At 39.8% G+C, this 27,891-nt stretch overlaps 2 protein-coding genes across 3 annotated transcripts; one reads left to right on the top strand and one right to left on the bottom strand.

Moving 5' to 3' along the window:
• Window positions 1-178: 178 nt before the first annotated feature.
• On the top strand, window positions 179-21,357 carry gramd1a (GRAM domain containing 1A). The gene is made up of 21 exons (XM_067237578.1): window positions 179-281; window positions 681-793; window positions 4,139-5,142; window positions 9,971-10,199; window positions 10,610-10,630; window positions 10,995-11,079; window positions 11,208-11,311; window positions 12,403-12,498; window positions 12,773-12,853; window positions 13,184-13,302; window positions 13,631-13,922; window positions 14,218-14,371; window positions 14,950-15,096; window positions 16,791-16,912; window positions 17,451-17,593; window positions 17,848-17,951; window positions 18,207-18,410; window positions 18,623-18,707; window positions 19,404-19,511; window positions 19,606-19,726; window positions 20,048-21,357. Exons 3-21 carry the CDS (start codon window positions 4,664-4,666, stop codon window positions 20,147-20,149), a joined length of 2,796 nt encoding a protein of 931 aa, XP_067093679.1. The 5' UTR covers window positions 179-281; window positions 681-793; window positions 4,139-4,663; the 3' UTR covers window positions 20,150-21,357.
• Window positions 21,358-22,497: 1,140 nt separating this feature from the next.
• etsrp (ETS1-related protein) lies at window positions 22,498-25,854 on the bottom strand. 2 transcript variants are annotated; one of them, XM_067237579.1, is made up of 8 exons: window positions 25,759-25,854; window positions 25,469-25,547; window positions 24,633-24,746; window positions 24,415-24,489; window positions 24,137-24,295; window positions 23,766-24,011; window positions 23,366-23,484; window positions 22,498-23,258 (listed from the first exon to the last, which is right to left on the bottom strand). In XM_067237579.1, the coding sequence occupies exons 1-8, from the start codon at window positions 25,816-25,818 to the stop codon at window positions 22,977-22,979; spliced, it is 1,134 nt and encodes a 377-aa protein (XP_067093680.1). In that variant the 5' UTR covers window positions 25,819-25,854; the 3' UTR covers window positions 22,498-22,976. The 2 variants fall into 2 exon arrangements, with proteins under 2 accessions (XP_067093680.1, XP_067093681.1); XM_067237580.1 differs by having other exon boundaries at window positions 24,633-24,713.
• Window positions 25,855-27,891: the final 2,037 nt, after the last annotated feature.

Below are 27,891 nucleotides of genomic sequence, written 5' to 3'. Positions count from 1 at the left end.
AGTATAAAAAAGCTGATAGATCACTCTCTCTTTCTCTCCCTCCCCCAAACTCAATTTCAAACCACACATGCTGTGGATCTTATTTTTAGATCAGATCGGGTTTCCAGTTCCTCAGCACTGAGAAGGCAACAACACAGCACGTTTTGTGACCTGGTGGGATGGACCATAGCCAGTTCAGTAAAACAGACCTATGACAGTCTTGAATCTAATTTATTTTGAAGAAATACGCAATGTCTAATGGACTGCAGTTGACTGAAAATTGCTATTTAACCATGAGAAAGGTAGGCTATTTCTCTTGGTTGGATGTTACTTTTATTAAAAACATATAATATTTTACATTATTTTTGCTAATTAATTGTAGAACCATGCTATTATAGGCTATTTATTTGGGGGATTTTCTAAGCCTTTGAGTTAAAATTGCATTTGCATACTGAGGTGATGTCCTATTGTCTCCTCTGACATGTTGTTATAGAGTAAATATGTTTAATCAATTCTACCTAAATCTTAAAAAATAATATTATTGAGTGGGCTATTTGTATTTTTTGCCCTGTTAAACCAACTATAACTGATTTATTGCCAGGATTATTTACATTTAGCTTGTATGTCTTTGGCCCAGGTTCTAATAACCCTATCAATGCTGTTCCGTGTGTCAGTATTTCTTCTCCCTGCTTTAATGTCAGTACAAGGTGACCTGTCCTAAGCTCTGGCACATTCTGCATGGACTGGAAGTCACTGTGAGACAGTGGAAATGCAGAGGATCACTACATTGCAACAATTGACCAGAATTATAAAGGTGAGGTACCTGACATGTATAATGAAAATGAAGTCATTAATGTATAATGTAATTATATATATAATTCTACTGTAAAATAGCAATGCCGTCCAGGGTCCAATCTCATTTGCAAAACCTGTTAAAAACTGGATATGCCATGGTCACAGTTTTTATTAGTTTGATCAAAAGCAGCTCTCTTCATATTAACACAGTATGTAAATTGTCATTTTCACATATACAGTCACTTAAAATGATAGATTATTGACGATTTTTATTTGATGATTTCGACCAATAGATTATCCAGCTCCAGTACCAAGTCACCTCTAATTGGTTTACATTTCTGCCCATCTTTAGAACCCGTTATTTTTTCCAGACTGTACCACAAAGTTCTTTAATAGGGGTTCCTAGTCTATGGCACCACTTTAGCTACCCAAGTTACGTACCATTGTTGATATTTAAACCTATATGTAACAAAGGAGGCGAATAAATAAATATGTATACATATATAAACACATTTAAAATAAAACTGGGAATATTTAATACCATTACATTCCGGTTCCATATTTCGGTGACCCTCCCGTCTAAACTTATTTTGCGACTGCGTTGTTGATTCCGTTGTACGATAGTACATCAACAAAAAAGTTATTGTTGGTCGCCTAGACGGTGGCTAAATTCTAAAATTAGCCAACCAGCCAGCTATTCATGGCTAGATCGATATATTTGAACAATAAACATATTTGACATAGTTCGACATACATTACTTTAATGATAGTGGTAGTCATCCGTCTTGGGGGGTAGGCTAATACTGGGAACCTGTGCTGTATTGAGCCGCTACAGTACGCTTCGATAGATTAGATAACTAGAGCTAGTACAGCTAGTCTAGCCTCTTTTTGCAAGTAAATAGGATGCTGATGTGTTCCTGTGAAAAAGGGGATTTTATCGTTACATCTCGCACCGTCACTCGGCTTGTTTGCGAAGCCGAGCAGGACATTCGGAATGGGGGAAATTCATCAAATGGGAGGTAGGAACTGAAATATACAGCTAGCTAATGCTAGCTAACAACTCAGACGCTTGTTTCTGAAGCTATGGCAAAACCAGTCATGATTTGTACATCTTTAGTAGCCAAGCTCTAGCTACTAGACTAGCATTATTTTTGGTAAGTAAAAGAGTAAGTAAAGGGTACTGTAAAAATACCTTTTTATAGCATAGGCTATGTTGTTTGTCTATAGTTTTAATTCAAAATTGAGGATAATGGCTACATCCAGTTTATTTTGGTGACAGCTGACATGCATTAGCCTATCCGCAACAGATACACTCAAAATATAATTTAAATTGACCGTCGGATTGTTGATGTACAGTATTGTAAACCCGCATGCAATTTGTTAGATGGTTTTTTATCCTTTTTTATAGCTAGTTTACGATGTGGCTGTGTGAAAACAGAAAGCCAGAGGAGGAAAGGTCAGACCTGGATTACGATAGATTACCTTGAGTAAACAAGGCCATGCCAAGATTGCTCTTGTTCAAACAGATGAGTAAATACTTACTGTAGTCGCTGTCAATCCTGAATGCCCTTTGTTTTAGGCTTCAGTGGTACCCGCATTGGAATTTGTTTACATTGGAGTTCTCCCTCCATGGTCACGCACTAGCTAGTGAGTTAGAACTAGCCACTATTTGACATTTGTTACATATCTTCACCTCATCAAGTCAAGCTTCAGAATGCATGTGCACTTTGGGCTAAATCCAGGAGGTTCCGCTTGATTGTCTTCAAGTAAATCAATGTGGTGTTGTAAATAACGGATGATTCGATTTAAGCATGCAAATAGCATGCAGTGAATCGTAATTCCACTGAATCCACACTATGAAATTGGACTGTTATCCCAGGCTCTCAAATGAACTTTATCTGTAGTTTCCACCTAGGCCTACCTTAGGGCACTATATATTAAATCAATTCAGATATGAGAAACAGAGCCTCCAAATCTTACCTGAACTCTCAGATTTACCCCAGCTCGAGTTTGATTGACAATGGTTTTTAAAATTTCAGGAACAGGATTGCTGGAACATAATTGTCTGGAAATTAGTGGGTAACTCCGAAAATCTGAAATTGGTATTCCAGTTAGCAGTTAACGGTCTGTGTTGCTAAACAACTCTCTGCGGGCCTCATTAGCTTTCACAACATGTTCATAGGGACAAAACGTTTTTCTTTTCCTTTCTTTTTAACCTATTGTACCTTTTAAAGGTTACTGTAGGTTAAAATACATTTTGTATTACACCCAATTACAACTGTAAACATTTTGCTTGTGACTCCTGCAATGAATGACAGAAGAAACATGTATCGTGAAATATTCCAGGAAACCTTTGGGAAATGTTCCGGAAATGTTCTACCCATATAGTTCTACCCATGGTGGCATTGTTCATGTCCCTTGCAATCTTATTTATGGTTTGCAAGATAGGCGTTATGTAGCCTATACATTACTGTCAGTAATAGTGTTCTATCACAGGGGTTCCCAAACATATCAGCCCACGACCCCTAAAATAATGGTGCCAGTGACTCGCGACCCCCGCATGGCTAAAATATGCTTTTTCTAATTGTTTTAAAATGTTCCTTGATTTCTGGAAATCATCTCGCGACCCCCCCGGGGGGGTCCCGACCCCTACTTTGGGAACCACTGTTCTATCATATAATGTTTTTTTCTTGGAAGTATTTGGAAGGATGTCATCATTTTTGCCATGTAGCACTGTGACCTAGAGGTCAAACTGAATACTGTTTTAATATCAAAAGGGAGCTAAAGCTGCAAAATCCAAATTAACAAGTCATGCAAATGAACAGTTGAACTTCTATAAATACCTGTATATTTATCTGACTATATAACATCTGCTTTAACCCTTGTGTTATCTTCGGGTCATTCTGACCCATCAGTCATTGTGACCCACCGTCGTATTGCGACGAATTTACCTCATACAAAAACAAAGTGAAGCATTTTCTTTTAACTGTCGGGCTGTCTCAGACCCCCCACATAGGAATGGTTAAAATAAAATTATTTTTATTTGTTTTTGTATTGGGTAAAATTGGGTAAACACAACGATGGTTCGTTATGAACCTTTGGGTCATGTGACCCGAAGGCAGCACGAGGGTTAAAATGTCTGTGATTGCCTGTGAGCCAGCAACTGGTCTTTATGAGAGTGTCAGACAACAGAAGACTTCCCAAAATATCTAGCCTTAGTGGAATGTTTAATTTTAAATGTTTTAATGTAGGCAGTGTCCTGAAAGAGGCCCTTTTATATGTGGTTAGTCAGGGAGAACAAGAACTATTGATGAGTAAAGGCTTTATTCTTTCCAGCCATATCTCTTCTGTTCAACTTTTGCAGTAATGAAACTGAAGCACTGTTTAGGCCTACACTGCAACAAAAAAAGAACGGGCAGAGACACGAGTTTAGAGAAGACTCTAAACTAAGTGAAATGTGCAGAGGACAAAACCGCAGGCAACGGATGAAGAGAACAGTATTTCCAGAAAGCAGGTTAACTGTCAAATATTTCTCAAAAGAAGGACATTTTAGAGAGTGAAGATGACATTTTCCCCCCTACTACAACCGTATATGTTACTGCTGCATCACTATAGTGAAGTGGTTAGATGAGACATCAGCTGATAAAGTATAAAAACATTTTTTGGGGGCATAAACAAGACTGTAGAATTGAATTTAGGAAACACTGATGGAACTTTGGACCTTGACCAAAAGCAGTGAAGAGAAGTTGTTGGCTGATGGGAACATCTTATACCAACATTCTCCCTGGAACTGGAGCTGTTACCCTGACTGGAACCTCCAACCAATTTCTCTCTAAAGGCCCTCTTAATCAGGATTTGAGATGACAAACGGGTGGCTAGAGCTTTAAGAATGACAATGATGTTGTCTTCAGTGGGACCAAAAGCTAGCACAATGACGCATCCCATCCCTACACTGACTGTTCTCCCCCCATCCTCTGACACTGAGTCCTGGTCCCACTCACCAAGCCCACGACCCCCCAGACGTCATCACCAGCAACGCCCCCACCGTATTAGGACCTCCACCAAGATGAGAAGCAATAAAGAGAAACAACAGGTGGACTTATATGAACAGCAGTTGGTGAAAACACAGGTAGAAGAAGAGGAGCAGGATGGGGGTCAGAATAAGAATGCTAAACAGAGAAGTCCCTTACCTTCCCCTTCTCAAGCCCGGCACAAGGAGAGGGAGGAGTTTGCTAAAGATGGACCCTCACACGGTCAACTTTTGCCACCATCTCGCTCGTCTTGGTCGCGTAGCTCATCGACCAGCCAGCACTCCCGCTGGTCCCTCCGGAGTCTGCTGAGTAGGGACTCTGACGGGGACAGTTGCAGGTTAGTGCCATTCTCCCCCTCCAAGGCTTAGTAATGTCTCCACATGGCATATTTTGCAAAGAATGTTTTAGATTTGTGAGGCTGTCTGGATAGCCTAAAATCTTACACTCCTTCCAGATCTCAGAGTTGGTCAGTTCCCAGAAAGGTCTCACAACCTTGAAACCTAAAGGAGTGCAATATGGTGAGACATTGAGTCTGGTAACTTTTCAGATTGTCAGTATGGAACCAGCGTGGCCAGATCTTATTGGAAGAGTTGCAGAGTTACTTTTATAAGGACTACTGTAGTCTCATCTCAATGGACCAACTGACACATTTTCAGATCTGGATGGAACTCAGACTTTTGTTTGTCTACACAGACAAACTTATCAGATCCAGTTAAGAAGTACAAATCTTCTTAGACTGTCTGTGTAGGTCAGGCTTAAGTCTGTTCGCTGCTTGGGTAAATAGTGATCATCCACAGACTACATGTATTACATCTCCGTGATCACACTAGTATGTTAGACAAGTTTATCATCAACAAAGGGTGTACCAGTCAGTAGCAGGAGTCTTTAAAAGGGGGCAGATATCTTTAAAGGTTTTAGTTAGTTTACATTTCCATAAATCGCTCAGAATCTTAATGACAAACATTACTATCAATAAACTTGCTTATAAGACTAATGCTAGTTCAGTGGCTATCTAGCTAATTGTGAATTACTTACTGGATTGCACAATAACAGGACAAAATGGGGAAGTGATTTTAATACTTGTCCAACAGGACAGCCTTTAAATAATTTGTTGTACTTCACTTTCATTTTCAGTAATGGCAGTTTAAAACAGTCAGACAAGATGACCATTAAACACAGAAGCCTGGCGAGATGATCATGTTAAAATCGAATTAGTCGGAGTTGATTATGTTGGGTATGCATGCTTGTGGGGTCATGCATGGCTATACACAGTACAGAGATCACATTTCAGATATACCTGTACAAAAGCATTTTTCTTGTGTTGTAATAGATATTACTCTGTTCTGACGACATAACAGCCTACACTCTGATGAATAAATAGAATATTACTAGTGGATAGATGGAGAGGAGCTTGGTTGCAAAACAAAAGGCTGATATCCAAAAGTACTTGGAAAAATATTGAGCAGTATTACAAGCATAGCCTAGCCATTCATAAGGAGCAAGAGACTCGATTTATACACCACACATTCTGCTTATGATGCATGACATCACTGCTGGCCAATAGGAGGCCTTGTTTTGGCTGGTGATGTCATCTCTGTCCAATGGATGTGGGTCTCTGTTGGTGCTGCAGTATGGGCCTGTCAAAGGGCTATCTGGGAAGAGAGAGGGGCCTTTTCCTATCCTCTGCATGAACAGCTGTAGCTTTGTTCTTGTCATTTACCCACCAGTTTATTGACCCAGTTTTCTATATTCTTTAATGAAGCATTGATTATTTACTTATTTGAATACTTTTATATAATAGACAAATTGCATACATTTTAAATGCTGTTTTAGATTGTGTATACACTAAGTGGTAGAATTTAGAAGGGATTTACAGTTGTGGCTTGTAAAGACTGTTAATGCACTTCATAAAGTTAGCCTTTTTTAGAAGGTCATTTTTGAGGCTGTGTTAAGGCTATATAAATTACCAATCTTACAGTACATAATCTCTTCAAGCTCTACAACTATAAAGGCTTTGCATCTTAACAAATCTATCATCAGTACATTGCTCTTTGACTGATTTAATAACTACAAAATGTTATTTTCTGGGGTTTAAAAAAAAAATCATGTTTTTAGAAAGTCCATGTCTGAGAACCCATCTCCCTTCTTACGAGAGAATTTTGATTATGACAAACATTAAATGACCATGCCAAAGTAAGCCTAATCTACAATAGACACAGACCTTTCCTCTGTCATTGTAGGGGTGACTGGGGTAATTTGTAGCCTACCCATTGATGCAAGGAAACACAAAGAAAATGTAAGTTTAACCATATTTTTGGAAGAAAACTATTTCATACAATTAATCGGGGCTATTGGGGTAGCGTACAGTCCCACAGATGGGGTGAGGATGGTCGACTATTAAACCTGAGGAGACTGATCATTGGGTCAGTGACTGAAAGGGCGGTGGCTTATGGGGTAGGTAGAAAACACACTGATCTATTTTCATAATTTTTCTGACTTGATGGTCTGTATTGCCATTGTGTGCAAACTGTCTTGAAAATGTCTGTAGCTGTTTGGGGGGTTTGCAAACTCAGTTAACGTGGCCTATAGATTAGATAAGTGAAGTAATCAATCCAGGCACAGGTCCTGGCTTCAGCAGAATGCTCACCTCGAAAATGTGCTGTGTGCAGACCTACAGCACTACTCTCTTAATGAGCTCAAAGACTTGTGATCTCTTTATAGCGATTTGCCATCCCTCCCATTTTAAAAGGATGTATTTTTCTCTTTGGAACAATAATGTATTACAATTTGCCCTTCATATACTGACTGAAAAAACGGATAGTTAATTTATCCTTTCTTTATTAGTGTGCTCTTTCTCAATATATTTTGTCATTCCATTTTGCTTCACGGTTGCAGAGATTATGGCTGCCATTCCTGATCCTCAGAAAAACAGATTAAAGGGATAGAGAGAAATAGGGGAGATGTTGGACTGCCTGAGCCCAGTGTGGATTACAGTAGACCCTAGCTTCAAATTCAGAGTTCTGGTCAGGTACATTTTGAGGGTGGATCCTCTATGCTGTAAACTTGGGCCAAGGTAGCCTAATACCGGTCCATGTAGATTAACCATGAGGTTCAGTTCAACGATAGCAGTTTCAGTAGCCTATGTGGTAGGTATCTCGCGCGGTGCCCCCTCCCCCCCCCCCCCCCCCTTTACGCAGGGATTATGGGCGCAGCAACGTCAATTGAATATGTAACCCCTTGCGTTAGTCGGGTACATGGCTGCGTAAAGTAGTTCTCTTTGATGGAAAGCTAAATCTGGCAGTGAGTTTTGGGCGTGATTCCATTCGCAGAGAATTTTTCAATCCAAACGAAACAGACATCAGAAGAACGGACAGTGAAGCGTCTGCTGGCTCACTGCACTGAACACAAACCCGGTGCCATATTGACACAGTAAACAAGCGTGTACGACATCAGGTTAAAAGCGAACACCTCATCATATGTTCGAGTAAGTGATTATGATTCTTAAATACTGTTAACGTGTTGACTGTCAATAAGTAACGTGGAAATACATTTAATGGGCGGTCAAGTCATTCGTCAATCTTCTGTTTACTTATTTCTTTGTGCGTTCGGTATGGTTAAAGCCAATATATGGTAGCCTATCCCTAATCCTACGGGAAAATTAGATGGTTGGAACTGTGATTGGGATGCACAATCAGGACGGGGTCTGGAACATGTACATACTTCTGGGTTGCTGGTGCTCGGTCGGTTCATCATATTATTCAGTCGGCCATAACAGAGCCTTAAAGCCCATATCATTTCCTCAGAAAGACCATCGTCCATGTCTTTGTTGATCACATCCTGCTCTCAGGTAGATTGCAAGCATCACCTGCCATTACCTATGTGTAATGCCTTATTCTACCTTTTTTGTGTCGCTTGTAAAACGAGTTGTCCCGCTGTTATTTATTTATTTTTCTTCATTATTTTAACTCACACCATGTCTTGATGCCTTTGCGCTTTATGCCAGACTGCTGTAGCTTAAGAATAAACGTAACATGTTGCCTTTCTAAATGTTTCAAGCTAGAGTGGAGGATTTAGTTGGAAACACACTGACACAGATTCTAACGGGTACGCGAGGACTCTTCGTGAGTGGCCACAACAAGCTTGTTAACGGTGTCTTTGAAGGAGGTCATCTCTACTGTAATCTCCTTGGAGGTAGTCTTGGTGCTCGATGTCATGCAATGGTTCGTCAAGTTCTACTGCACTTAGTTGATGATTTGAGTTTTTACTTATTATTATTTTATATGTATGCATATATATTTATTTATATAAATTTGATTTTTTACAATTTTTTTTATTTCTAAAAACACTTCATTTGCTGCTTTATTGCCGATATTCTTGACCACTGCCTCTGACTCCGTATTAAGATTCACAACTTTGAGTCTGGAGTTACTACTCTTTCTACTCCACGTGTTGTTACTAATGCCAATTTTGCTTAAGAAACTAGAGATGGTCAAGGAGATGGAAAGTAAAAGAGAATAAGACAGTAAAGTAAGAAGCAACTACAGTAATAAGCCAGCATTTGAATGTTCATGGGTAGACATTTTTAAGCAAAATTGCAAAACAAGATGTATGAAGATAAAATATCTAAAAAAAACGGTAGGTCCATATGCAGTGTCAGAGAAACTGCTACTTCTATTTGTGTGATTTTAAAATTGCACATTTAAAAATTTGTTTTAGTTAAGTGTACCTTACAGTAAATCAGTATGCTTTAAAGAGTTTGGTGTTCAATTGCCAATTTCTGGTTTGTATGGAGTTGGAACTGTTGGAATCAACAATAATTCACTGGGAAATGGACACATACTGTATTTTACAAGTCATATGCTAAACATTTACCTTATTATAAGCATGAGCATAATGCATGTGCTCCTTGGGCTGAATGTGGTATTATGTAATTGTCCTTCTGTAGTGGGAAGGATGTTAAGAACTTACTGTACATGTAATTGAAAAAAGAACAGTTCATGTGAAGGAAGCATGCACAGTGTGAAGCATGCATAATTCCTAGTAAATGGATTTGCAAACTTGGCTATTAGATTACCTTAGTGTATTTTCCATGTAAATAAATGTCATGATAAATAAGATACTTTATTGTATTTTGCCCTTTCTCTTCTCTCTCCTCCTCTCCTTAGTACAGCCAGTAACTCTCCTCGCAGCACCCCCGGCAGCTCCCCCTCTCTGCGACGGAGAGTCTTGGGTGGTGGCAAAACCAACGAAGTAGGTGAAGGTGGGGGGGAGCGCAGTGGTGGGGGAGGAGGAGGAAGTGGGGGGTTGGACAGTCCACAGACCCCTGCTCCTTCTGCCTCCTCCCTTACTTCTGCCTACCCCCTTGCATCTCGCCACTTTAGCCGCAATGCTAAGGTACAGAGCCAGAGCTTAATAGCAACTATTCAAATATTGGTCTGGTGATGCTCTGGTAGCATTTCCAGTCATAGTAGTCGTTTGCAGCCCCACTAACTGCCGCAATGTTGTGTTGATTGTGTGGTCATTAATGGAGTGTTGTGTTTGATAGTAGCTAAAACTTTGAAGAATACCTGATGAAACAATGATGATGAGACATTGACAGAAATTCTTGCTAGGCAGCTCCAGGCTTAGATATAGCCTGATAGTTTACCAACAGTTTGAGTGCAGAGGTCACATTCAAGTATCAATTTGCTGTATGTGTAGCCTATGTAAAGATTCTCCCTTTACTAGACTGTTATAAAAAAAAAATCAAATACAAGGTTTTGATGCTGTTCATCATTAGTCATGTGCTGTTCTCTCATTTTCAGAAAATGCAGAGCTGGTACAATGTAAGTATTCAATATAGCCCTCATTAGATGGTTGTACACATTTTTTTCTGCTGGTGGCATTCTGTAGAGAGAGTAAAACAGTTTGAAATGATAAAATAGGGTCAGTCAATGTTTAGAACAGAGTTTATCTGTCCTATGTCTTGCTCCCCTTTACACAGATTTTTTTTGCCACAACTCTAGTCCTGACTGTGCTGCATTTTAGAATCAAACTTTCTCTAACGCCTTCATTTATGACGTTTTTTTATTTATTTAATTTTTAACAACTACAAAAAGCCAGTCAGTTTTAGCTTTCGAGTAATGAAAAAGTTATCTCAGTTTTTTAATGCTATTTTTTTATCTCTACTTTCCTCCCTCTTTTTCACAGGTTCTCAGTCCCACTTACAAACAACGGAACGAGGATTTCCGTAAGCTCTTCAAGAAACTTCCAGAGACTGAGAGACTCATAGTGGGTAAGTCATACAAGACTGTGCGTGTGAGGTGGCAACTCTTTTTTTCCCCATCTTTCATTTGTACCTGTAACAATGGTTTGGTGTCAGATGGAAACAACGGATGTTTACAGCCTTCTCTTCCTCCACAGACTACTCGTGTGCACTGCAGAAGGACATCTTGCTCCAGGGCCGTCTTTACCTGTCTGAAAACTGGCTCTGCTTCTACAGCAATATCTTTCGCTGGGAGACCACTGTGAGTCATACATACACAGTATAGTGTATATGCCAACACAATTGCACACTTTACTTTAGATGTAGGACATTATTTACAGTAAAGTGTACAGTACACAGTTGGGCATATTCTAGCTTGGCCCAAAATACTGGGTGCCCCATCATTGATATGTCCTGACATTCTGACTTAATTCTTAGAAATTGTAACTTTTTTTTCTCAGAATATAAAAAAACAGTTGGCCCCTAAGACACTTCTTTACTAAGTGCACCTTGTTCCAGACATGTTGAAGGGAATTTCTACCAACAAGAAACAGAGCAGCTAGAAGTAGATTTCAACAAGGTTCATCAAGTAGGCAAGTTTAATCATGTAGGCAAGTAGGCTGACTGCACAGTGTTGAATCCTTTCAAATACCATGTCTCAGTTGTTGTTTTTTACCGTTGTTTGCGACACATGGCCTCTTGTAAACTATGTGAAAAACTCATGCTGGGTGTGTAAACTGTGAATGGAATGCCACATTCTTATTTTTAAATGTACATGACCCAGGGATAGTGATGCTGATTATGCAAACATTCTCTAGCTATCTATCCAACATTCCCTGGCCCAACACGATTTTCGCTAAATAAACAAGCCTGTGCGTGTTGACCTGCTGCACATTTCTATTTCACATGCACAAAGATAAAAGAAAATGTAGATACTACTTGTGTCCAAAACATACATTGCTTTTGCCAAGAAGGAAATGTGTGTTAAAATAGAAATGAATGATCTCTATTTGTCATAGGTGTAACCTATGACTGTATTCTATAGAAATATACAACATCAAACACCAAATCATTTATTTGTTACAACACTTCCGTTATTTATTCAAGATACACTAATTGCATTAGTTTCATAACGCTAATTGAACTTACGTCATTGATTTGCTGTACTGTATAATGCACTGCTGTCATTGAGGAGTTGTCTTTGCACTGTAGTAGTCAGGAGTCTGTACCTGGTGGTTGCGATAATGTGGCTAGAAAAAGACAAGACTGTTCCTTGACCACCAAAATACTCTGAGAACTATGCAGTTCTAATCCTTGATCTTCTGCTGTACTTTCTCTCTTTTGGTATTTTAGATCACCATCCTGCTGAAGGACGTGACGACCCTGACCAAGGAGAAAACTGCCAAGCTCATCCCCAATGCCATCCAGATCAGCACTGATCACGATAAAGTGAGTTTCCGGAGACTCAGCTTTTTACTTGCTATATTTTTGTGGGGTTTTACCTTGAGAAATCATCAAATTTCATGTGAGAAAAATGTCACAGCGATATGACAATTGTGGGAAGATGTAAAAAAATTATATATATATATATATATAACTTTGATTATGTTGTAATACCATGTACAACAAGTATGCTGCTTGGACAAAATATCATCAAAAGAATACTCTTTCTCTCCTTTTCTGACTTCTTCATGACTCTTCTGTCACTCTGTCATTGTCTTAGCACTTCTTCACTTCTTTCGGGGCGAGGGATCGCAGCTACATGATGATTTTCAGGTTGTGGCAGAATGCACTAATGGACAAGGTAACACCTTTACATTCTCGCCTGTGTGTTTGTGTGTGTAATAAATATGAGTCTAATTCCAAGTCAGTAACCAGTAAAACCCTTCATGACTCAACTATGTGTTCTATTGTGTGCGAGTAATTAAGAGCAGAATCGAGTCCACAGCTGAAGTCTCATCCAGACACATTAGATAAGACTTCAGGCCATTCAAAGTGTTTCTACTTTGTAGTATCATCTCAGATGAATGACAGATAGTAAGAAACATAGTTGGGTGATGTAAGATAGTCAATCATTTTTATTTGGCTTTGTCACAGGTTCCGTGTTTGTGACATTTTTAATTTGTGTCTGTAGCCCCTTTCGCCAAAGGAGCTGTGGCATATAGTTCACCAGTGTTATGGAACAGAGCTGGGCCTCACAAGTGAAGATGATGACTATGTCGCACCCACCACTGAACACATGAACGGCCTATTGTGAGTCAGTACTATAAGTGTGTTGTGTGTGTGTAAGTGGCATGTTATTGAACATGTTATTTTAATTTGATTACATTTGTGTGTTGATTTTATTGTCCTAAGTGCTGATGATCCTTCAAAATAAACGTATTTAATGCATTTATCTAGTTTAGTCTCTCTCTGTTCACTGTTCATCTCTTTGGTCACTTTTACTTTTATTTCCGCTCCCTCCCTTGTTCTCCCTGATCGCTTTCTTTTTCTACTTTACCCACCTCTCATAATCTTCTCCCACCCCCCCAACTCTGGACCCATCCTTAACTCTGTACCCATCCTTTTGTCTCTCCCACAGGCCAGGAGATGAGTCTGTCTCAGACCTTTTGGATCTTGGCTCTGTAGCTATGCCCTCCCTGGGTAGCTCTCCCCCCTCCCTGGTGCCCTGTGAGGCTGCCATCCCGCTTTTGGCCAGTGCTGGGGGCTCCTTCCCCCCTAGTATGGTCTCTCCCTGTCTGCCTTTGGAGCTCCCCCTCTTGGCAGGGCGCCAGTTGAGCGCAGACCCCCTGGAGCCATATCCCCCCAGTTCTCAAAGCTTGCTTCCCCCCACCCACACAAGCTCTGCCCCCACCTCTACCACCACCTCTTTTGTAAGTTGCACACACATAAATGCATACACACACACGAGTGTTGCCTAATGTGTCTCATCCTGTAAGAAAAATACACCTGTCACTAGTGATGTGTCTCAAACATGCATTGTTATTTACTGTAAATCACTGTCAGTTTTGATTGATGAAAATCAAGCTGTGTTGAGTATGTAGATCTGTTACATATGTTCTAACAAACTATGTAATACAATATCACCAGTTTACGATTACTGCAGTTAAGATTGGTGTCATTTCCCTAGCAACCATGTGGTAATGAATTATGCTTCTTTATCCTCAGAATGTGGAGGAGGGTGGGGACAGCTTGTCCGAGTCGACCAATCACATGTTGCCCCCTTCAGCCACCAGTCTGGGAAACCTCTCGTCATTGGACATCACTAATGACGAGGAACTTCCCACTGACCCTAGCAACTCTTCTGACACACAGGAAGAAAGTGAGTGTCTGTCTGTCCCACAAATCAGTTAAGTTCCATAGAAACACACTGATTTTGTTTTCAGACTATGAAAACATGGGAGATCAAATGAATTCCTCACCATCCCCCCTTGGGGTTGGTCTCAACTTACCTATCTTCCTTTCGTAGATCAGTGAAGTGTCTGTTGTCAGTTTAGACTACTGATATTTGAAACACATACAGTATAGACCAGACATAGCTTACATAACCTTATATGGGTACAGCTTAGTTGTAAAGCATTTGACTGCAGATTAAGATTCAAAGATTCAAATCTCCCCTCTATGTTGCTTTGGATAAAAGCATCTGCTAAAGGAATGCATTATTAAACATTACAAAATAGCCTTGATATATAAGACCATTATCCATAATGTGGTCTTGACCTCAACCAAAGTTGTGTTCATGATGTTTCTGCTATCTCATTTATGGTATGAGACAACTGGTTAAGTTTCATTGCGGAGACAGGGTTCAGAAGGGTTCCGTTTCAAGTCCAATCTTGAGAGTTTGTTAGGACAACTGTCTGTATTAGCTGGTGGTTCCAACCCCTTCCTGTTCATGCTCAGGTGAGGTGGAGTCGTTCTGTGCTGACCTGAGCGGGCGGCTGCACATCAACAGGGCAGTGCACATCAGTGTAGACAAGCTCCACGACCTGCTCTTCTCCGCCGATACACACTTCATCCAGCACCTTTTTTCCCAGCGCCATTTCACAGGTCTGTATCGCAAACACACACAGGCCTGGTAAAGCTTCTCTCTGCAATCGAGACAATTTAGGCATCACCTCTTCCTTTCTCCTTTCTTTCCCACACCTTTGTCTTTCAAAGTTACGTTGTAATACTGACATTGTAACACTGGGGGTGCAATTATATGTACAAACTGAACTTGAGCACGTTTTGCTATAAAGTCATACAATGTATTGAAAACATGTAGGTTACTGCTTTTCCTGTCGTCGTCGTCCGTCCCCCCCACCACCTTTCCCATCCTCAATATTATTCTAGTCCAAGTCTCAAACATCAGACTTTAGAAAAATGTAAATGACTTTACAATTCAACTTAGCTAGCTACTTTAACCAGTTAGATTTGTATATTCAATGCTTTACCTTCCCTACGTAGTGAGTGACTATATATATATATATATATATATATATATATATATATATATATATAAAGGAAAAGAAGGCATTCCATTCATAGTTCACACACCCTTCATGAGTGGGTCGCACAGTTGACTATTAGTGTATTAGCAACCTCACATTAACTAATTCATGTGAACACTGAAGGCAAGACAATGATGCTTGATTTGATAAATTCTATCGAAGGAAGTTCTAACCCAGAATTGAAAAGCTGCCCGTTGATACTGCTGTTCATTCATCCTGTCCAGCATAGGAAGCTGAAATGCCCATTGCATTAAGGAATTAAACTTCTGTTATTGGGAGCAAAGAGCTTTAAACTAAAACAATAACATGACCTGGTCATGTTCAGTTCCTCTTTCCTTCCTTGACTAACAAACACAATCTTGAACAGCACTCCACATTCACAGTAAATCAAACTATACTAAATTATACTAAATAGGAAGGTATGCTAAATAAGTCCTCTCCGGACACTAACAATCCTAAAGTTATTAAAGGAGTTAGTTTTGAGGATTTCAAAAGATCAATTTAGTTTTGTGCAGTCTACTTACTTACTGAACACCCTTGATCAGCATTTAGCTGCTCCATGTTATTTCTAGAAAACAAAATTATCACCAGTAGAAATTCACTTGGTCACTTACGAAAAGACATGATCTGAGAACGTAAGCCAGCATTTTTTTAGCCTCCAGTGCAGAGAGTTTGTGGTCTCAAAGAACAAACTTCTGTATTCCAAGATTAGCACTAATGAGCCACCCAGGGTATTTGTTTACGCTGTGTTAACTCTACTCTTTCCAGCCTGTATTTAGGTTTAAACCAAAATAAATGATTCCTTCCCTATTTTGTTTCCAACACTTAAAAAAAATTGTTGTTTGATGAAGAGTCATTCTGAAAGCATAAAATGATGTTCTTTTTGTGCTCTCAGAGACATACTTTCTTTGTGTGAGTTTATTAATGTGGGCCAAGCCACTTGGTTGGTGGCCTCTCTGGCTGTGCCCCCTTCTAGCTTTGGGGCATTGTGTTGCGTTAACTGGGGCATTTCCACAGCGAATGCATGTTGAGTGTCTCCCTTTCTTTCTCTCCTTTCTCCTCCACCATCTCTCTAAAATGTTTGCTTTTGCGCTCTCCCATCTCTCCTTCCATGTCGTTCTCATATCTGTGGGATTGTATTTATTTATTTTTGGCCTCTTCACCTTCTCTTATCAATTTTTTTTTTGACTTGCTCTCTGTCTTACATCTGCTTTTCTTCCTTTGCTCACTTCCACCTTCCCCATCTCTCAGACCTGTCAGTGGGGGAGTGGCAGCAGGACATCAGCAGTGGGAACACCAGGCGGGTGCTTAGCTACACCATCGCCATCAACAACCCACTAGGACCGAAGACCGCCCCTGTGGTTGAGACCCAGGTCAGTCTGACAGCGAGGGCCATGGAGTATATTTATTCCATAGCCAATTATTCATGACCGTTAGCTTGGTCTTGTTATATAAAAACGTAATAATTATTGGTGTACATTTTACTAAATGATAAAGAAATGTCAATTGATGTCAGAAATCTGTACACTTTACATAACCTAACACAGTAGTTCCCATCCCTGGTCCTCAGTAAACACCTGTCCTGCATGTTTTACATGTTTCCCTGCTCCAACACACTTGATTCAAATGAATGGGTCGTTATCCAGCTCTGCAGAAGCCTGCTTATGACCATTCATTTGAATCAGGTGTGTTGGAGCAGGGAAAGATCTAAAACATGCAGGGCAGGTGTTCCCTGAGGACCAGGGTTGGGAACCACTGACCTAACATATAACCTAATAACATAACCTTAATGTAATGTGTTGCCCAAAGTCAAATTTTACAATGGTAGCTTTGCCTGTGAATTTCTAATATTATTTTCAATATTATTAGTATAGCTGACAGGCAGCCTTTGCTCCCTTTCTTATGTTTCAGACATTGTATAAGAGCAGTGCACGTGGAGAGTGCTTTGTAGTTGACTCTGAGGTCATCACCTCGGGTATTCCCTACCAGGACTACTTCTACACTGTCCACAGATACTGCCTCACCTCAGTCAACAAGCACAAAAGCCGTCTCAGGTAGATAACTGAACTGTCTCTATGAAAATAATATAATCGATATTTAGATATTCAGATCATTCATCACTATTCTTCCGAAGTCCCGTATTTGGAGTATTACAGTATTTCTTAAAAACAAAAACTTCATTAAGCGCCTTAGGTTATTATTGACTGTGGAATTATGTTGTAAGAGTTTAATATGTTCATATAGTGTCATTGACAGATTGTACATTGTGCTGTAAAGATGTATTGATTCAGAAGTATTTGGGTTTCAGGGTGTCTTCAGATATCTGCTACAGGAAGCAGCCGTGGAGCCTAGTCAAGGCCCTGATAGAGAAGAACACCTGGAGTGGCATCGAGGAGTATTACAGACACATGGGTTAGTCAGTCACATTACTTCAAGAAACTCAAGTCCTGCTCTCCCTAGTGTTAAAATTATTCAACAAAAAGTGAATAATTTAAACTAGTTGTGTATTAACATATGAAAATACAACACTGTAAAATAACCTTGAAATGTATTATTATATTTACATTGGAGTCAAATTCCTGACAAGGGTTGGGACCTAGCTGACCAATAATTGACCCCTTTACACTGTGTTCTACTTGTTTACTTTGTGGTTCTTCCCACCGTCAGAGAGTGAGGTGTTGAAGCTGGAAACCCTCCTTCAGTCGGAAGTGACTGTCGTAACCACTGGTGAGGCGGTGGGGGCTGACGCAGCCAAGACCCCCCCGGCACTGCGCCGGCGCAAACGCACCTGCTCCAGAAGGCAGGTTGAACGAGAGAGGGAAGGAGTGAATCTTGGAGGGATTGGAGAGGAGAGGGACAGGAGAGAAGCTGGCAAGTATCTATGTTGAACACTGGGGATGGAACTGAAGTGATGAAAGTCACACGCGCCAAATTATGTGTACATTACTCCACACACACTAGCTTGAAGCATTAGAACAGGCATTACCTGTTCCTCTCTGTCAAAACCCTGCATTGACATTAGAACTGAGCTTTGATATGATTTATATATGCCTGTAAAGCCATTGCTCTGGTTTGTTGTACAGGTGGACAGTATCTGAGGCTAGGAGAGATGTCACACGGAGGTGGAAACAGCGGCGTCTCCACCATTCTGCTCATCGTCAGCTTCATGTGAGTTGTAATGCATGTGTGTGTACACAAGTGTGTTTGTAATATGTGTCGATTTAACTACTACGAACTGCGGCTCCACGGCTGTTTAAGTATAACATGCGATGAATTAGACCTGAGACACCACCGCTGCTAGATTATGTGATTCAAATGCAGGTACAATATCAGTTCACAAATAAGTAACTTATAAAACCACCACATTCATGCCATACCTTCTGATACGGTGTCAATGTGTAGCCTTAATGTTAGCTTTCCATTATATACTCCCTCAACCTGACTCCTTGTTTGAGCTGGTGGACTCATCATGTGATTTGGTCTTCTCTAAATACTAACGTATTCCAATTGTCTGTCTGCCTCTTTCTCTCTCTTCCTCTCTTTCTCTCTCGCTCTCAATTCTGCATTTTTTGTATGCATAGGATCTGTGTCAGGTACTGTATTGAACCAGACTCTCAATGTCTGCTTGGATGTAAAAATGTATTAGACGTTATGTAGGATCCATCATGTTTTGTAAGTAGCTTTATCATTAAAAGCCATTTGTTTTTGTGCATCATCTACTTTATTCCTCGGCTAGTTGTCATTTCTCAATAGGACATTTACCAAGCCCTTATTCCCTTGTGTTTCCTTATACTTACATTTTCATTCATTATTCAGAAATCGTCTTCTCATTCTGTTATCTTTCTTCCTCTCTCCCATCATCAGTCTGGTGGTGTTAGTGGCTCTGAACATGCTGCTATTTTACAAGCTGTATGCCCTGGAGAGGGCTGCCCACACACTGGAGACATGGCATTCATACTCCCTGAGTGATAGGTAACTAGAAGATTTGATCACACTTTTTATTTGGTATGATGATGATGATGAGTTCAACATCATTAATGTATACTTCCCCCTTCCCTCCCACTAGCCCACTGCCCCAGTCTGCAGGAGAATGGGCCCAGGTGCTGCAGCTACAGAGACAGTTCCACCAGGCGCAGCTCAGCAAATGGCAACAGATACTCCAGTCCTCAGTCACCTTGCTAGACCAGGTGTGTGTGTGTGTGTGTGTGTTTTTTCAATTCTGCACTAGCCCATGAGTGGATATCAAGGCCTGCGTGTGCGCAGATGAGCTGCTCTTCAGCTGTTTGTTGGATAAATGCCTCACATTCATTTAGCTTAAAAAGTCAACACCCATGAAACCACAAACTGTCAGAATTCGGGAACCTATAAATTGTAGTAGGTTTACAACTCATTCTCACTAGATAACGAGGCAAAGTGATTTGAAAAAGACAGGCGATTGCATTCATTTAAAAAACAGTTTAATACAGTATATATGTCCATGAATCTGAGCTCTCATCTATCTCCCTCAGATGAAGCAGTCATTGGAAAAGCTCCATCAAGGCATCGTCACTCCAGAGGTTCAGCAGGACGTCTCCTCAGATGCTCCCACAGACTCTTTCACCGAGCATTGAGCCTGCCACAGCCACCCTCTCCCCTGTACCCAGAAAAGAGTCCAGTTAGTCATAGTATAGAGAAGAAAACTATGGGGGGGAGATGTGGCATGAGGGAGAGAGTCAGTCAATCATAGACACCGTCTCACACTTTTTGGCTCTGCCCTACATTCCCTCCTTTTAACTAAAACAGAACTTGACTGAGTATATAGAAGGGGAGGTCATGTATGAACTACCTGGGTTTGGCCTGAAAGACTTGTAAAGGTATAACACATTTTTCCACAACCTTCAGGACTATAGCAATAACACGCAGTGAATGGAGAGCCAACCATGTGTACTGTCTGTCCTGGGCTACAGGAGGGAGAGTTTCCACTGTCCTCGGTCCTTGAACTCCTCACACCATACCAATCTTCGGTTTACGAACCAGCTTCCCATTGAGTTCAACTGCATTCAAAGCCAACTGACTCAACTTGAAACTAACTTAATTTCAACATGGATATTTTCTCAGTCTCAGTCCATTTCATTGTGACCCAGAGCAGGATGAACAAAAACATATTTTTTTGTATCTGGGTGGATAGCATTTCCTTGGCAGTGGAGGACATACTAGTCCTGGTAGTAGTAGGTTTCCTGGCCTCAAGTTAAAGCCGTTGGCTGGGGAGTAGGTTCTCGTTTGGTGATTCCCCCCATGCCTCCAAAGACCAGGAGGATTATATCTTGTTACCAGCACTGACATGAGACAGATCCTTTCAATCTTGTTTTCCTCATCCCTCTTTCTCATTCTCTTGATTTTTCTTTTTTGTTTCAATGGGGATTTTTCTCAACATAAACTCCAAGACCACAGGAACACTCATCTTACACTCCCTCTGCAATTTTAATGTCTATTGTGTGATTGGATTGTTTGGAAAGTGAGAGAGCAAGTGCAGCATAGGACTGCATTATTTATTACTTTTGTTTTCAGAAAGTCACGTCCTGCTTGCAATAATAATAATTAAGGTTGTATTTTTTTTTTTTTTTTTGTGCTCTGTTACTGTTCAGCACGGACCAAGAAAGAGCAAAATGATTGTCTAAATGATGGCGATCAGAGCAATAATGACAGAACAGTGATTCTAGCACTCTTTGAATGTTAAGTAATATGTAGAGTAGTAGTAATTGTAGGGGGTGCGTGTGTGTATGTGTCTATCTTGTAGCAATAGAGTCCTCAGTCAAATATTACATTTGGTATTATTTTTTATTTGTTTGTGTCTTTGTTTTGTTGTTGATCTACTTGAGTTCAAAATTCAAAATTGTATTATTGGAATAAGACTTGAACTGTTCAGAGTGACTGTAGTCTTGACCAGGTAAACGTACATGGAAACCAGTACTTTGTAGTTGAGCTGGGCTGGACTTTAAAAGGACCAACCAGAACACTAGGCCCGGATGAAGACAAAGGGAATACAGTATTATCTTTTTGTGATTCAAAAGTAGATTTTCTATTGTTTTTTTTCCTTTGATATCTTTATTTTGTAGTTTTTCATTTTCTTTTAGTTTATTGAAAGGTCATCTAATTCTTGCCCATTCCTGCGTTCTATTTATCCGCTCTGACACTTTTTTCTTCTTCAATACTTCCCTTTTCCACCAGCCTAACCATCCACTTATTCTCACACTTTCCTCATTTAGCTGCCCTGCGCACTGAATACCATCTGTGGAAGTCTGGGCCTTGCTGTGCATGGTCAATAAGGAGTAATGAAAGAATGTATTATTTATTATATATATATACAGGTATATACTGTAGGTCTAGGTGGTGAAAGAGGGACATTAGGTTGGTCGTGAAGGGGGGGAAAACGATGTGATTGTTCACAATGTTGTGGAGAAAAATGAAAGTTCTGAGATTTGCAACAATTGTTTGTTTGTGGTCATTGTGCATGCATCTGCGATCTTCAGATAAGGAAGCAAAAAGCACTACATTAAATCAGCTTTTTCCTTAAAGCTATCTCCTTGAGGTCCAAGGGATCGCCAACAGCTTTTTTTCAATGTTAAGTTTGCATGCCGACAACTCTATGCCAAAATGAGATGCACACCAAACTAACTTGCACCTCTTCAGCTACAGGGCAAATTCATGAGTTAAGTCAGATCACAACTGCTGTTCACAATGTTCATCGGATGAATATTATAGTTTTTTTTTTATTGTTTTTTTATGTCCAGTATGTCCTAAAGAATTAATGAAACCTTTCCATATTTAAGGCTGATAAGATGCAATCCATGGCAGATCAATATAACTGGTTTTAAAACAGTTTTTGGTGTAAGTTCCATAGGGTTAAGATATACATTTGCTTTACATAACGTGACAGGATTCAGGGTGTTGAAATCAAATGCTTGATGTTGTTTGCCATTGAAGAATTAATGTGTGCGATTTAGCGAAAATTATTTTTAAAAAGACATGCTTGTTTACAAGCAACACCAGTTTACCTCACATTTTATATTAAAGACAAAGGCCCAAAACAGTTTGTAGCTGAACAGAATAGACAGATTATTCTTTATTCAATCACATTGTCATTTTATTTAGTCTATATGTAAATGTATATGTAGAAAAATATTTCCATTTACAAACTATCACTACTCAAATCAGAGTAAAACATTTTTACAAAACAAAGTATAGCTTTAGGCTAATATATTGCATAGTGCTAAATTTAAATAACCTGCCTCTCAAGAAAATGTTTCCAATTTCACATCAATAACTAACATCAGTTAATGCATTCAACAACATTGCATTGACAATTGATTAAATCAGAGGTTGTAGAGTCATTGGCCAATAGGCGGAGAAGGTCTTCCCTGATGTGGCCACAACAAACCTTTAAAAGCTTGTCCACTACTATACTGCCCATGTGTCATTGCTCTGTTCTGGGGATGTTGGTGTCACATCCGGGCACTGCCAAGAGGACTCTATGCCTGTAGATATAATGTTCAGGCTGTCAAGGACCTCCTGTGCAGTCTTCCCCACCATACCCTGCACATCGCAGACAAAGCGGTACACATAGCGTTTTCCTGCCGTCTTGTGGATGATGTTCTTGTGGTAGTAGTAGCGTAGACCACGACTCAACTTCTCGTAGTTCATCTTTGGCTTGTTCTTGCACTGGCCCCAACGTTTAGCCACCTGACCCAAGACAGATGAAAGGTGATTAATCATGGCGAATCAGAGATCAAATGACAAAATATTAAATGTCAACTTTTTTTAAGCTGCCAGATGATAAATAAGATCACCTCTGCTGGGTCAGACATCTTGAACTCCCAGCCGTCTCCAGTCCAGGAGATAAAGCTATGACAGGCAGAGTCGAGCAGAAGCTCCAAAAGGAACTGCCACAACAGGATAGGGCCAGATCCTGAAAAGAGGAAAAAATCCCATCTTTACTGTGAAGCATTTAAGATACATATAGAGGAGTTCAAACTTAAATTAAGTCGCTCTGGATAAGAGCGTCTGCTAAATGACTAAATGTAAATATTTGATTGTTGAAAGATGTGGGTGCTTGTTTCATCTTGAATGATAATATAAGCCTGGAAAATTTTCTGCTGTAACAAATAGCTCATTAGGTCCAAACAAACAACAATTAAACACTAAAAAGGAGCCAAACCATGCAAACATACAGGGAAGCGACTTTCTTACCTGGATAAGTTGACATGCCCACCATCTGTCCTTCTCTCGCTGGTCTTTGGGAGTGTGTACTTTTGCGTTTAGCCACACGGGGGCAGTACTGCTCTGGTGACTGGGATCCAGCTTTTGAAGCAGTTGGGTGTGGCATGGGGGCTGTGTAGCCAAGCGTAGGATATTCAGGCCAGAAAGAGGAAGATCTTTGTTCTTCCAAGTCATACAGCTCACCTAGGTTGTGACCATAACTCTGGACTACTTCACCTGTGCGGAGGGACAAAGAAAGTTTGAGATTTCACATGGTTAACACTCTGACATAGTCATTATTTAATATACATGGGCCTATTTGTGTAATTAGGATAACTGTTTTTTTTGTGTAAAAACATTACCAAGATGGTCTAGGCTGACAGTGCTAGTGATTCCTCTGTGGTTGGTGTCTTTACTCTGCAAGAAAGGGCTGCTGGCGTCATCTATGCCTGGGCTCAATTGTCCTTTCTGGGGCATTAGACTGTGGTAGGTCTGAGTGGAATGGTCCAAAGTCACCGCATCTTGAGAGAAAATAATTGGTATATTTTTCATCATTCGTCAGTATTTATTTGTAAGTTATTGATCATAATTCATCATGTGATCATTACTTAAATGTTAGAAATGTAAAATATTCACTCACCACGTGGGTTTGACGCCCAACAGCTTAATTCTGGGTATGAATCCAGGTTGAACAGTACAGAGTCATTGGTGTTTACTGAAAATCCCATGGGAGATGACTTAAATTAAACAGTAATTTTTACTGATTTTTACTTTTTTTTTGTATAGTTATAATGATGTGCTGAAATATTTGTGTTTGTATTGCAATATATTGTTTATATATAAATATTGCAGGTTTACCTTTGATATCATGTAGGCATTTTTGTTTTTGTGGCTCTCGGTAGCTGTCCAGGTACTGCTGCTGCCCAGGTCCTTTACTGTCTAACAGAAAAGACAGGTCTTCACCATTGTAGTCTGAAGGTCACAAGTGTAAGAGAGGGAAGAGTTAGAGGCAGTGTGCATTGAGAAACAGCACAGAACAGGCTGGAGAAGAGGCCACAGAGAACAAAAACTAATGTTGTTTTAGAGAAACAGGGAAATGGATGGACAATTAGTTTAAAAAAATATATATATTTAGAAGACCATCTCAAGGAAACTATAGAATGAACACAATCTGTTTTCTGTCAGACTCAGCACAGAGTTAATTGAATGAAGGGAGAGGAAGAAACTGAGCGGAAGAGGAGGAGGAAACACAAACGGAAGGAGTGTGACAGAGTAGTGATGAGAGGGTTCTAAATCTGTTGGAGGAGGAAATCTGGAGGAAAGGATTAGGGGGAAATGAAAGGGAGCAAAACTGGGAGTATCTTTAACCTGACCACCCTGTCTCTAAGCCTCCATTCAGAAATCATTCAGAAACAGTTGATGCACAAATACACGACCCAGCCCCATGATACAGACCCTGGTTTGGGCAAAAGGACCTAATGTCAAGGTCCCATTATTATATGGTCACCAGGGTGTTTGCAAACATTTCCTTTGTCCTTCAAGTGTTCAGAGCAACCGGATATATGGAATGGATGGTCTACAAGCCTTTGTAAGTCTTTTTTGCTCAAACTTACAGATGGTTGAACAGTTATGGTTTGTTTGAAGACTAATTCATGTTGATTAATACAGGAAAATCCAATTAAAACATGGCTTACCATATGCTGCAAAGTCAAAACCAGCAGGAACTTCTTGTGTTCTGAAGTCTGTGTAATGTCCAGCTTGGTACATCTCCATCTGGGAAAAGATGAGTGTAAACATTTAAGATACATGGATTTTCTTCTGAAAACTATACTTTCAATATTCATGTATATTTAATATGCTGTGATTTTATTTAAAATGTTAATTTTCTCTGTTCACACAATAGCCTACAATATATAGTCTATAATATATTACGTGTACTCTGCATAAACACAAAGCATAGGCTACACTTCAGACAATGTCCTACCTTTATAGAATCTTTGTCTAAGTCTCTCTCGATAGTTTTATGGATGTTATCCCAGTACATATTCCTCGTAAACTACTGTTTCTACTTATAGTTTAAAGGTATCCTGAATTGTGTTGTCTTTCATCCCGATCTAGGCCCCTTATATAAAGCGTTGGAGCATGAAAGGGGCGTGTTCGTTCCAGAACGCAAAGGAATGCGTCCTCTTGATTCGTGACCACTGCTTCCAGTTGAACTGGGCGTGTTGTCAGACAAGTCTCAAACACAAATTTGACAGCTTCGTGCCGTATCCATTCATAAGAATCCAGTAATTATAATGAGGTGACATTTAAGCGTTCAATTCCTCATTGATTTTGGAAATTCTGTTAAAAGGTTTATAATAAAGCAGTTTATTATGACACGAATAGATATCTTGGTCCAAAATAATTTAATTAAATGCAGTGTTACATAACTTCAGACAGCTATATGCCTATTTCTCACCATGTGAATAAGCACCCATTCGTAAAATATTTTGTTTGGTGAGTAAAGGCTTAAAAAAAATCAGAACAAGTCGATTTTAATGAGGTTGGAGGCCGTAAACATATCTTTAGAAGCCATTTGGCAGAACAATAGCCCGTAAAACGACTTGCTGAAGAACCCTGAAATCCTGGCGTGAGTGGCCTGAGTAGATAAGACGGTGCAAGGGCCTTAAACAAACAGCCTTGCCATTTTCCCCGGACAGAGAGAAAAAAATAAGCCACATCTGGAAAAGTGAGCTACAGAATCGTGCACCATGTGAAGACACGAGTCGTGATTACAATCTGTCTCCCGACAAAGACACATCAGGGATTGAATTACACGACTTGGTCTGTTGGTCTAAGGCAAAACCAACTGATTAACAATAATATCTAATTGCTTTTAGATAGGCTATCAGGATCGAAATTACTGCAATAATGTATGTATGCCAACTAACCTTCAATGTTTAACAAAATAGAATATAGCCTACTTATAATAATAATATATTACAGAATACAAATTAAATGATAGGTTAGCCTACTAATAATACCAACCAAATTAGCCTAATAAAGCAATATACCAGACCTGATGCAACAGATATCTTACTTTCAATAGCCTATAACAGCCTGTGCAATCCAGAGTCTCCAATACATCGTTTCCAGAGACACTAAGGCCATATGTAGGCTATGATGAAAGGTGTGTATTTGAAAGCACCTTTGTTCCACGCCGTACAGCTCATGAATAAGGCTCTAAAACTATGAGGGGCCATTTAGGAAATATTTCAGACTGTTCTTTCACATATAAAACACAAACGCTGCATTAACGGGCTACTGAAAACTCACATATACACATAATAGCTCGCATATATATGAAACGCATTCACACACGCTTAGCCTACTTATAAAATGTTCGTACATATAAACATAAAACGGGCGCATATGAAATGTTCATACAGGTGGAACGGACTCAGGCCTACAGGCTGCATGCAAATGCCAAATTAAATGTTGTTTTCTAGGTTACATTCCCTATACGTTGTGTAGCCTAAGCCCTATGGGCTACATTGATCTACATTTATCATCATGTAGGCTACCCAATGTCCAGGGGCTCTCCAAGGTGCTGATATAGTGATCGACCCATCACTATATAGCATGCCTACGCGTGGATTTGAAAAGTGTGATTTGACGTTAAATCTCAATAAAATGGATAGCAGGTTAGTCTACTTCGGTTCCAAGCTATTGAAACCTAAATATAGCTTATTTACCAATGTTTCCTTTTTTTATAACATAAACTTAGGGTAGGCTATGTAGCTAAACGTTTGGCATTTATGCACATGTATAAGGGTTTATCATTTAGTTGAATGTGTAAATCGAATGATTCCATTACAAAGCTATTTTGAATCCTGATTTGAAACAAATAAGTTTCAGTTGGATTGATTTAAATCGCTTAGGCAATAGGCTACAAGGAAGTTTGACATTTGTCCTAAGGCCTACACATAGCAAGGCATCAAAAAAGGTTCCTTTTTAGATGGGCTATAGCCTACAGTCAAATGAAGAATTGCTGAACATTTGGTCAAAGGTTTAACTAGGCTATTTTCACCTTGTTCGCGCCGCATGCACAAACTGCTTTTGGGTCGCTCCCTCA

The sequence above is a fragment of the Osmerus mordax genome, chromosome 6, assembly GCF_038355195.1.
Source record: "Osmerus mordax isolate fOsmMor3 chromosome 6, fOsmMor3.pri, whole genome shotgun sequence".
NCBI classification, from domain to species: domain Eukaryota; kingdom Metazoa; phylum Chordata; class Actinopteri; order Osmeriformes; family Osmeridae; genus Osmerus; species Osmerus mordax.
This window is presented reverse-complemented; position numbering and strand designations above follow the sequence as displayed.